This window comes from Balaenoptera acutorostrata, chromosome 3, assembly GCF_949987535.1.
Source record: "Balaenoptera acutorostrata chromosome 3, mBalAcu1.1, whole genome shotgun sequence".
Taxonomy (NCBI): domain Eukaryota; kingdom Metazoa; phylum Chordata; class Mammalia; order Artiodactyla; family Balaenopteridae; genus Balaenoptera; species Balaenoptera acutorostrata.
In genome coordinates this window covers 143,763,169-143,775,766 of record NC_080066.1, presented here as the reverse complement: position 1 = coordinate 143,775,766, position 12,598 = coordinate 143,763,169, and the positions used below count along the sequence as shown (strand labels likewise).

Sequence of the window (12,598 nt, the reverse complement as noted above, 5' to 3'; positions counted from 1 at the left end):
ATCCATTCTATATATAATTGTTTGCATCTGCTAATCAAAAACTCCCAGTCCATTCCTCCCTCACACTCCCTTCCCCTTGGCAACCACAAGTCTTTTCTCTATGTCTGTGAATCTGTTTCTGTTTTGTAGGTAAGTTCATTTGTACCCTTTTTTTAGATTCTACATATAAGTGATATCATATGGTATTTGACTTTCTCTTTCTGACTTACTTCACTTAGTATGGTAATCTCTAGGTCCATCCATGTTGCTACAAATGGCATTATTTCATTCTTTTTTATAGTTTTGTCCAGATATATGCCCAGGAGTGGGATTGCTAGATCATATGGGCAACTCTATTTTTAGTTTTTTGAGGAACCTCTATACTGTTTTTCATAGTGGCTGCACCAATTTACATTCCTACCAACAATGTAGGAGGGTTCCCTTTTCTCCACACCCTCTCCAGCATTTGTTATTTGTAGACTTTTTTTTAACTTTTTATTGGAGACAAATATACATGTAATAGTTTTTCATATCTTAAGTGTAAATCCTAATGAATTGTGGACTTTTTAATGATGGCCATTCTGAGCCGTGTGAGATGATACCTCATTGTAGGTTTGATTTGCATTTCTCTAATAATTAGTGATGTTGAGCATATTTTCATGTGCTTTTTGGCCATCTATATGTCCTTTTTGGAGAGATGTCTATTTAGGTCTTCTGCCCATTTTTCGATTGGATTGTTTGTTTTTTTATTGTTGAGTTGTGTGAGCTGTTTGTATATTTTGGAAATTAAGCCCTTGTTGGTCGCATCATTTACAAATATTTTCTACCATTCTGTAGGTTGTCTTTTCATTTTGTTTATGGTTTCCTTTGCTGTACAAAAGCTTGTAAGTTTGATCAGGTCCCATTTGTTTATTTTTGCTGTTATTTTTATTGCCGTGGGAGACTGTTCTAAGAAAACATTGGTACGATTTATGCATTTTGACTAATTTTTCTATGGGTGTGAGTTAGGGGTCCCAATTCATTCTTTTTTTAAAAAAAATTTTATTGGAGTATAGTTGATTTATAATATTGTGTTAGTTTCTGCTGTACAGCAAAGTGAATCAGTTATACATATACACATATACACACTTTTTTAGATTCTTTTCCCATATAGGTCATTACAGAGTATTGAGTAGAGTTCCCTGTGCTATACAGTAAGTCCTTATTAGTTATCTATTTTATATAAAGTAGTCAAATTCATTCTTTTTCATATGAAGATCCACTTGTTGTCCCAGTACCACATGTTGAAAGGATTATTCTTTCTCCCATTGAGTTGTCTTGACAATTTGGCAAAAAAATCAATTGACCATAAATGTATTCATTTAATTCTGGACTCTCAATTCTATTCCACTGGTCTATATGTCTATTCTCATGACAGTACCACACTGTCCTAATTACTGTAGCTTTGTAGTAAGTTTTGAAATGTGAGTCCTCAAACTTTTTCTTTTCTTTTTTTCAAGACTGTTTTGGCTACTCTGGGTCCCTTACTTTTCTATATGAATTTTAAGATTGGCTTGTTGGTTTCTGTAAAAAAGGGAGCTGGGATTTTGATAGGGATTGTGTTGAATCTGTAGATCAATTTGGGGAATACTGTCATATTAAGTCTTCAATCCATGAATATGGGGCATCTTTCCATTTATTTAGGTCTTTAATTTCTTTCAAAAATATTTTGCAGTTTTTAGTGAATGTCTTACATTTCTTTTGTTACATTTATTTCTTTATTTCTAAGTATTTTATTCTTATTTATGCATTGGAAAGAGAACTGTTTCCTTAATTTTGTTTTTGGATTGTTCATTTTCAGAGAATAGAAATATAGTGGATTTTTCTATATCAATCTTGTGTCCTGCTAACCTTGCTGAAGTTGTTTATTAGCTTCTATAGGTTTTTCTGTGTGTGTGTGTTTGTGTGTGTATTCCTTAAGATTTTCTCTATACAAGACCATGTTATCGGCGAAGAGATTTACTTCTTCCTTTCTATTTATTTATTTATTGAAGTATAGTTGATTTACAATGTTGTATTAGTTTCAGGTGTACAGCAAAGTGATATATAGATATAGGTATATATATATATATATATATATATATATATATTCTTTTTCAGATTCTTTTCCCATATAGGTTATTACAAAATATTACTATAGTTCCCTGTACTATACAGTAGGTCCTTGTTGTTTATTTTATATACAGTAGTGTGCATCAGTTAATCCCAAACTCATAATTAATCCCCCCTCCTCCACCCTTTGGTAACCATAAGTTTGTTTTCTATGGCTGTGAGTTTTTAAAATAAGTTCATTTATATCATTTTTTTTAGATTCCACATATAAGTGATATCATATGGTATTTGTCTTTCTCTTTCTGACTTACTTCACTTGGCATGATAATCTCTGTGTCCATCCATGTTGCTGCAAATGGCATTATTTCATTCTTTTTTATGGCTGAGTAATATTCCACTGTATATATATATACCACATCTTCTTTATCCATTCATCTGTTGATGGACGTTTAGGTTGTCTATGTCCTGGCTATTGTAAATAGTGCTGCTATGAACATTGGGGGGCGTGTATCTCTTCCAATTAGAGTTTTCATCTTTTCCAGATATATGCCCAGGAGTGGGATTGCTGGATCATATGGTAACTTTATTTTCAGTTTTTTAAAGAGCCTCCATACTGTTCTCCATAGTGGTTGCACCAATTTACGTTCCCACAGTGTAGGAGGGTTCCTTTTTCTCCACACCCTCTCCAGCATTTATAATTTGTAGACTTTTTGATGATGGCCATTCTAACCTGTGAGAGGTGATGCCTCACTGTAGTTTTGGTTTGCATTTCTCTAATAATTAGAGATATTGAGCATCTTTTCATGTGCCTATTGGCCATCTGTATGTCTTCTTTGGAGAAATGTCTATTTAGGTCTTCTGCCCATTTTTTTATTGGGTTTTTTGTTTTTTTGATATTGAGCTATATGAGCTGTTTGTATATTTTGGAAATTAAACCCTTGTCGGTCACATCATTTGCAAATACTTTTTCCCAGTCTGTAGGTTGTCTTTTCGTTTTGTTTATGGTTTCCTTTGCTGTGCAAAAGCTTTTAAGTTTAATTAGGTACCATTTGCTTATTTTTGCTTTTATTTCCATCACTGTAGGAGAGCCATCCAAAAAATTATTGCTGCGATTTATGACAAAGAGCGTTCTGCCTATGTTTTCCTGTAGGAATTTTATGGTATCTGGTGTTACATCTAGGTCTTCACTCCATTTTGAGTTTATTTTTATATATGGTATTAGAGGATGTTCTAATTTCATTCTTTTACCTGTAGCTGTCCAGTTTTCCCAGCACCACTTGTTGAAGAGACTGTCTTTTCTCCATTGTATATTCTTTCCTCCTTTGTAGTAGATGAATAGACCATAAGTGCATGGGTTTGTTTCTGGGCTTGCTATCCTATTCCATTGGTCTACATGTCTGTTTTTGTGCCAGTACCATACTGTTTGGATTACTGTACCTTTGTAGTATAGTCTGAAGTCAGGGCACATGTTTCCTCCAGCTCCATTCTTCTTTCTCAAGATCGTTTTGGCTATTCTGGGTCTTTTGTGTTCACATAGAGATTTTAAAATTATTTGTTCTAGTTCTGTGAATAATGCCATTGGTAATTTGATAGAGATTGCATTGAATCTGTAGACTGCCTTGGTTAGTACGCTCATGTTAAATAATATTAATTCTTTTGATCCAAGAACATGGGATATCTTTCCATCTGTTGTGTTGTCCTCAATTTCTTTCATTGGTGTCTCATAATTTTTGGTAGGTTTATTTCTAGGCACTTTTTTCTTTTTGATGTGGTGGTAATGGGATTGTTTCCTTAATTTCTCTTTCTGATAGTTTATTTAGTGTATAGAAATGCAACAGATTTCTTTATTTTAATTTTTATCTTACATCTTTACCAAATTCATTGATGAGCTCTAGTAGTTTTCTGGTGGTGTTTTTAGGATTTTGTATGTATAGTATCATGTCATCTGCAAACAGCGACAGTTTTGTTTCTTCGTTTTGAATTTGGATTCCTTTTATTTCTTTATCTTCTCTGATTTCTGTGCCTAGGACTTCCAAACCTATGTTGAATAAAAGTGGCAAGAGTGGGCATACTTATCTTGTTCCTGATCTTAGAAGGAATGCTTTCAGCTTTTCACCATTAAGTATGATGTTGTGTGTAGCTGTGGGTTTGTCATATACAGCCTTTATTATGTTGAGGTATTACTTCTTCCTTTCTAATCTGGATGCTTTTAAGTTATTTTTCTTGTCTATTGCCTTGACTCAAACTTCCAGTGCATTATTGAAAGAAAGTCATGAGAAACAGACATCCTTCTTTTGTTCTTGATCTTAGGTGGTGGTGGTGGTGGGGGGGGGGGTTCAGTCTTTTACCATTAAGTATGATGTTAGCTATGGGTTTTTTGTAGATGCCCTTTATCAGGTTGAGGAAATTCCCTTCTACGTTTGTTGAGTGTTTTTATCATTAAAATGTGTTGGATTTTGTCAAATGATTTTTCTGCATTTATTGGGATGATTGTGTGGTTTTGTCCTTTATACAATGTGTTATTCTTAGACCTGTGGTTACTTAATTGGTTTACAGACAGAGGAGATATTTAATCATGTGCCCTTAGTTGATAGGAGGGGAAACAAAGTCATTAATTTTCCCTCTTATAATATGAATAATATTTAAGTAAGTCATACAATATGAAAAGCTATTGTATTCAGATGTGAATGTGTATTCAGATGTGAAGCTGTTTCTATTCTACATTAGTTAGTATATATTGCCTCAATGAATAGGTTGAAGTTTCTTCCGGGTCTTGCATTTCCAAAATCTCTTTTGAAAAGAAAATATAAAGGATCTTAAAACTAAGTGATAAAACAAACCTTTACTCACGCTGAGAAATTATTAAAATTAAAGGCTAGCAAGAGGGAGAGTAGGATTTCCTTTTTTTCTGGTTGTGCAGTGTATGAAAAAAGAAGACTGACAAAGTTCAAATGAAGAACTGTTTAAAAGAAATTCATCATTCTAATAATTATCTTCTCAGTGATAAGCTACCACCTGAAGTTGGTCTATAGTTTAACTCTTAACAGCTGACCAAACATTGCAGACTCTTCAGCACAATTTTTTTTAAAATAAATTTTAATTAATTAATTAATTAATTTATTTTTGTCTGTGTTGGGTCTTCATTACTGCACAGGGACCCTCTCTAGTTGTGGTGAGCGGGGGCCACTCTTTGTTGCGGTGTGCGGGCTTCTCACTGCGGTGGCCTCTCCTGCTGCAGAGCACGGGCTCTAGGCGTGCAGGCTCCAGTAGTTGCAGCGTGTGGGCTCAAGAGTGCAGGCTCAGTAGCTGTGGCACATGAGCTTAGCTGCTCCGTGGCATGTGGGATCTTCCCGGACCAGGGCTCGAACCCGTGTCCCCTGTGTTGGCAGGCGAACCCTTAACCACTGCGCCACCAGGGAAGTCCCTTCAGCACAATTTTTAATACGGCTGTAGAGTGAGTCACTCTGGACTTTTTGTTTTGTCTTTGATGCCAACAAGGAAGATGGCTATGTGGCATACCATACACTTTTTTTTTCATATTTATGTTCATGTTGAAGAGGGAGAGAATTGGAAGCCGTTCCTATGGAGTGAACTCTGGAGGAGACTTGGGACAAAGGATTGTTCTTAGGCCGTATCTGGTCCCCAGCCCCTTTAGCTGTCCTCTCTTTGCATTTAGTGCAGTTGGGAATAAATTTTCAGACCCAGCACATTTTGCTTTTGTTCTATTGGTTACTGAAAGAGGTATGTTGAAATCTCCAATTATGATTGTGGATTTGTGTCTCTCACTTTTATTTCAACTTTTGCTTTATGTATTTTGAAACTATTTGCATTCTAATATAGGATGTCTATATCTTTCTGTTGAATTGTCACTTTTATTATTATAAAATGTCCCTTTTATTTATTTGTTTATATATTTATTTATTTATTTGTATCTATCCTGCTTAGGATTTGCAGAACTTACTCAATCTATCAATTGATGTCTTTCATCAGGTTTCGAAAATTCTTGGGAATTATTTTTTTTAAATATTGTATTTCTGTCCCATTCTGTGTCTACTCTCATTCTAAGACTACAGTTGCAGGTGTTAGACCTTTTGAGTGTGACCTACATGTTTCTAATATATATTTTTTTTAATTAAAATTTTCTCTTTAGATAATTCAGATAGTTTCTTTGACCTGACTCAAATTCACTAATTCTGTAGGATGCAAATCTTAGATAGAAGAGAACATAAAAAACATGGAAGATGGACTGAAACTTTAACCTAGCTTCAAGGTAGACAATGTTACCAGTACCTACCAATGGTTAATCAAAACAAGAACCAAATAATTAACTGTTTGTATATTTGATAATAAAATAAGTTTTTACATATGCTATTCTCTATTGCTGTATTATTATTTCTAATTCCTTTACCCCTCGTGCAACCCCATTCAGGGATTCAGTTGAAGAACCCATGCAAGTGTTACTAAAATGAGAGTACATTTGCCCCTCATCCCTTGTCCCTCAATGTCTACAGGGGATCGTTCTAGGACCCCTGAGGGTACCAAAATCTGCAGATGCTAAATCCCTTATATAAAATAGTATAGTATTTGCATATAACCCATGCACATCTCCTGTGTACTTTAAATCATCTCTAGATTACTTCTAATACCTAATACTATGTAAATGCTATGTAAATGGTTGCTGGTGTGAGGCAAATTTAAGTTTTGCTTTTTGGAACCTTCTGAAAAGAATCTTTTTGAATACTTTCAATCCATGGTTGGTTGAATCCATGGATGTGGAACCCTCGAATACAGAGGCCTACTGTGCTTGTACACATGTGGAACCTCCTGATCATCACAATATTACCATAGTAGCAGACAGATATTCATACTCAAATTTCCTCTTGAAAAGGCTGGTTTCAAAATTGACCTCCCCCAGGGGAACTACTACAGGACTTAACACTGGATTGTTGTTCTCTTCATTTCTCTACCATTTCTTATCTCTCTCTAGAAATAGTTGGGTAACTTCACAGTTCGTTTCATAAGAAATACATTTTTACTTAATACACATGTTTAATATACTTTAAATGGGGGATATTTCTTTTTATTATTTTAATTGAAGTTTGAAAATTGGTTTCAAGATATCGTTACCTGCCAATATCTTACACAGAGTACATCTGATTGAAAGAAAAAAAGCAGAGCGAAAAGTAGAACTTTTGGAGAAAAAGTTAGCAGGTGTTAACAGATTCACCCCTTATATGAGTATGAAAGAACAAGAAGACAGTTTCATGACGAAGGTGAGAACAAATTTTGATTGATTTTTGAAGAAACAGGATTTTTATTACCTTGTGTTACTCCAGGCGATAATTGGCAAATGTTGAGTGGTTTATTGGTCCTCTTCTTATGGAGGATAAAAGGAAGCAGTACAGCATGGCTGACTGGAAGAGTTTCTGAGGTATGGAGAAGAAGTGCAAGGCAGATCTGAAGGTCTCTGTGATACTAAAGAAAAGGTTAGAGGGAATGGAGCTTTGAGAGAAATGGAAGGAGGTGGTGGTTAGAGAGTGAAATATCCAAGTTTTAAATTTCTGGTATGGGTTACTTCCTGCTGCTGACAACATCTGGGTTTTTGGATTTGGGTGTAAGGATTGAATAGGGGTGTAGGTGAAAGTCATTGAAACTGAAGCACAGGAGTCACAAAACTAAATTGGTGGATCATCTACACTGGACATTGAAATCTAGAATTATGGCATGAGTTGAGTTTAGAAGGAAGAGGTTATCCTGGTCCCTAGTAGATAGCAATTCACAGGATGAATGGAAGTTTTATGGAAGAATGTTGGAGGAGGATGGGAGATGGACTACTGTCAAGGTAGTGGTAAAAGTTTATTTTGAAATCCATGGACCCAAACTGTTTATTATATATTCTGAATGTAAAATAAGGCCCATCATGATCCCCTTAATGTGAGGAGTTCCACTTAAAAAAATTCAGCAACTACTTTCAGAGTTTAAAGTAATTCCAATTTTTAATCACCTCTTTCAAATAATTCACAGTAACACTTTCCATGTTTTTCACTTCTCTGACTTATCTGTCACATCTCCGAAAAACTCTCCCACACCAGAGTCCATGTAGCTCTGACCTTTTCTTCCTCTGCTCTTTTATTCTACCTCTTTTTTCTGGGCTTTTAGTGAGACAAACCCATCATTACTTCAACAGCTCTAGCTCCCCTTCTATTTCCCAGTTTCACATGACAAAAAGCCCAGAAACTAAACTTGTTTACTCAGTTTTCAGACTAGAATGTGGCAAGAGGTGAAAAGAAGACTAGAATTTATAAAGACAGAATATTCCTGGGAGAAGCGACGGGAAGGAGAAGTACAAGCATTATCTTTTATTTTTTTTCCTGTTTACAGTGGAAGCAGGGTGCTTAAAAGGGAAAGGCTGGGGGAAAGAAATGTGACTTGTTTATGCTTTTACATTATCAAAGCTGTTACTATTAAATGATGTTCTATAATCATAATTAAGTCTTTATGAAAATATCCATTTCCCTGCCAGCTTTTCACTTAATAGTCTTAGCATTCATTGACAATCCTTGCCTGAATCAGTTATTTTGTTAGGAGAAGTAAAATGCTGAGTTTTAAAATTCTATCATTATTCCTACATTTATTAGCTCAAAATATTCTGTAAACAGTTCCTCCATAAACTGGAGCAGTTCGGTTAGCTGCTTCTCTAAGCTAAATTTCCTATGTTCTCAAAGTAGTTTCTCTATAACATCATTTTTTTTTTGCCCTCCCCACCTGCCCCCACATAATATTTTCATACCTCTTGATGTTCTAGTTTACTCTTTTTTTAAAAAATTTTATTTATTTATTTATTTATGGCTGTGCTGGGTCTTCGTTTCGTTGCGGCAAGTGGGGGCCACTCTTCATCACAGTGCGTGGGCCTCTCACTATCGCGGCCTCCCTTGTTGTGGAGCACGGGCTCCAGACTCACAGGCTCAGTAATTGTGGCTCACGGGCCCAGCTGCTCCGCGGCATGTGGGATCTTCCCAGACCGGGGCCTGAACCTGCATGCCCTGCACTGGCAGGCAGATTCTCAACCACTGCGCCACCAGGGAAGCTCCTAGTTTACTCTTTTGAGTATGTCCTTGTCTCTCTTATGACTCTGTAACTCTTTATTTCTATTGAGAGCCTTTTCTCCTGAAGCTTTGTATTATGATTATACTTATATTTCAAAAGGAGGGAAGTAGATGTCTCAATATTAAATTCCATATGGGAAGTTTAACATGTGTGGTGGCATATTTAGGACAAGGATGAAGCTATCCTGGTCAAGAACTTTGAGAGAGACAACATTTTTCACTCTGAAGGACCAAAAGATGGACAGAAAATTTGGGATAAATGTCAACAAGATTTGATCCATAAGGAAAAACAATTACCTGAGTTACACAGACCTCCGTATTCATTCAGCTGGGAAACTAAAACTGAGCCTTCCCTCTATCAGAAATTCCTCAGTCAGTTGTCTACTCTTCCCAGCAACAGTGTTGAACCCATACCAGCCACAGAGGAAGGTGTGAAAGAGAGCATTCAGGAGACTGGTGCAAATGAGCAATCTTGGAAGTCCGTAAGTGTATTGACAGATGAGTTACTCTTTCAAATTAGTTTTAAGATGTGGGTTTTGATGTTAGCCAATTTAGTAAACTCTGTGGCTCTGAGTTTATTTTTATTGCTACAGTGATAAAAGGGAAGAGAATGTCCATTATCACAGTAGAGGTAGTATAGTGTGTTTGTTAAGAGCCGAGAGGCCTGGTATGAATCCCAGCTCTGCCATTAGCAACTGTGTGCTCTTGGGCAGGTTACTTATGCTCTCTGTGCCTCAGTTTCATTTGTAAATTTTGGCAGGAGTGGGGTAGGGTTGGGGTAGGTTTAGTTCCTGTCCCACAGAATGGTTGTAAGGATTAAATGGATTAATACATGATAAATGCTTCAGTTCAGTAAGCTCAATGAATGCTAGCTTAAAAATAGTGGTGTGGTGAGGATAATGTTTCCATCATGATCAAACACTGGTCAGTTCAGTCAGTGCAATAAAATAAATTATCAAGTCAGTCATTTGTTTGAATTTACTGGTCAAGTCTATCGAAAGATTGATCCAGCAAGTTTAAGTGTATATATCTCCTTGTATGTCCAAATCATTTTAGTAAAATGTCATGACTCTTCACCCTAAAATTCAGATAAAAATAGGTATTGCTTAAATTCAATGTTAGTAAAACCTACTACACAGTAGTCTGTTTATTGTACAGTTACAAATTTTTTACACTCTGCTCTCTTAAAATTCATTATACAGTTTTATTTCTCAGTACTCACTAAAATGTCTTATTTTTGTATATCAAACCTTTCTGTTTCTTTTTTAAAAACTAGCTTATACATGTCAAATCTTCTTAAATGTCTTCCCCACTCATCTATTTTAGTAGCTTAATGTTACTACAATGTCAGTATAAGTAGAACTTGCAAATAGTTTTGAAAAATACAAATCATGGACCATCAGGATGTTCTATTTTTTTTCCCTGCAGAGAGCTGAAGGCCTCCAGCAGGAAGTTCAGATGCTCACTAGGCAATTGGAGAAGCAGTATCATCACTGTGAAGAAACTGCTGGAGAATCATCCGATACTGAGGAAAAGTATAAGGAACAAAAAAGACCCTTGAAACATCTGGAAGGAAAAATTGCTATTAATGACCTTTTTCCAGGGAGATTAGACTTGGACACGAACAAAGTAAGAATTTCCTGAAGTATAAGGCATTTCTTTGACAATGAAAATGATCGTCTTTTATTATACTATCTAATGTTCAAAGCTGTTAATTCTATTTGTATTTTTCTTAATATTAGGAAAGGGAGGAAAATTTGCTACACACTTTTGAACATTCTGATTGTATCAAAAAGCCTTTCCTTACTCCATATCTCCCATTTCTCTACTGTACATATTTGATATTTATTGTAAGCATTGTTAACATATTTCTTAATGTACTTTTAAAAGAGGATTAGAGGGAAAGGAGCTCAAAGGAATGACTCTCTAAAGGGGGAATTTCAGGTGTACTGTGTCAGCTAGATATGATGGGCATTGGGAAGGGGCTGTTGATGAAATTCCTCAATAATTATCTTGTAGACAATTTCCTTCTCTATTTTCTGCTTCTCTGCATCTATAAGGAAAAGGTCAATCCTAGAAGCGGAATGGGAATAGGTAGGATGATTTTCAGGAGATTTTTTTTTTTTTTTTTTTTTTTTTTAAATTTTATTTATTTTTATTTATTTATTTTTAGCTGTGTTGGGTCTTCGTTTCGTGCGAGGGCTTTCTCTAGTTGCGGCAAGCGGGGGCCGCTCTTCATCGCGGTGCGCGGGCCTCTCACCATCGCGGCCTCTCCTGTTGCGGAGCACAGGCTCCAGACGCGCAGGCTCAGCAGTTGTGGCTCACGGGCCCAGCCGCTCCACGGCATGTGGGATCCTCCCAGACCAGGGCCCGAACCCGTGTCCCCTGCACCGGCAGGCAGACTCTCAACCTCTGCGCCACCAGGGAAGCCCTCAGGAGATTTTGATTCTATTTCACTACCTCTTCACAGAATTGCTTGTCATACCCATACCTATATTATACTATTTCTATAATAACTGTGCCCCAAAGGATAAACTTACTCACTACTCACTCATTTAGTCTCTTATTCCATTCATTCATTCATTGATCCAATATATTTTGATCACTCAGTTTTCTTTTTTAAATATAGAACATTAAAAAAAATTTTTTTAAATTTTATTTTTGGCTGCATTGGGTCTTCGTTGTTGCATGTGGGCTGTCTCTAGTTGCGGCGAGCAGGTCTTCATTGTGGTGCTCGGGCTTCTCATTGCGGTGTCTTCTCTTGTTGTGGATCATGGGCTCTAGGCGCACGGGCTTCAGTAGTTGTGGCACATGGGCTCAGTAGTTGTGTCTCGCAGGCCCTAGAGTGGAGGCTCAGTAGTTGTGGCGCACAGGCTTAGTTGCTTCGTGGCATGTGGGATCTTCTTGGAGCAGGGATCGAACCTGTGTCCCCTGCATTGGCAGGCAGATTCTTAACCACTGCACCACCAGGGAAATCCTGATCACTCAGTTTTTAAAAACTTCCAGCCCTGGTGAAGTGGTATCGACAATGTACTCCACAGAGTCCAAAGATGAGTCCAGCTTCTACCTCTGCTCTTGAATCTGTAATTGATGATGATTCATTTCCATGCAAATTTTAAAAATACTATATTAAATTTTAAGAATATACAAATAGCACATGCTTTCCGCAACCCTTGAGACCAGGTTAAAAGGTTTGAAGGAAATAATAATAATCTTCTCTAACCCCCTTTCTGCCTATTTCATATTGGTAACCAATGTGTCTATATCTTTTACAACTATTGCAATGATTATGGAAATATATGAATATATATATGTAGGTGTTGGTATTTTTACAAAACTGGGACTGTACCAGTCAAAATACTCTTCTTACTTGGTAAGAAGTAGGTACCTCATGGTCTTTCCTTAGGTCAAAAGATATAGAT

General features: G+C 36.5%; 1 protein-coding gene across 1 annotated transcript in view; it reads left to right on the top strand.

Annotated features, from left to right (window-relative positions):
- Window positions 1–12,598, top strand: part of LOC130707571 (coiled-coil domain-containing protein 170-like) — a 108,863-nt gene that overhangs the window by 85,537 nt on the left and 10,728 nt on the right. The window contains exons 6-8 of the mRNA XM_057542700.1: window positions 7,217–7,343; window positions 9,344–9,658; window positions 10,605–10,805. Of these exons, the coding sequence (XP_057398683.1) occupies window positions 7,217–7,343; window positions 9,344–9,658; window positions 10,605–10,805 (643 nt within the window). The remainder of the gene's footprint in view (window positions 1–7,216; window positions 7,344–9,343; window positions 9,659–10,604; window positions 10,806–12,598) is intronic.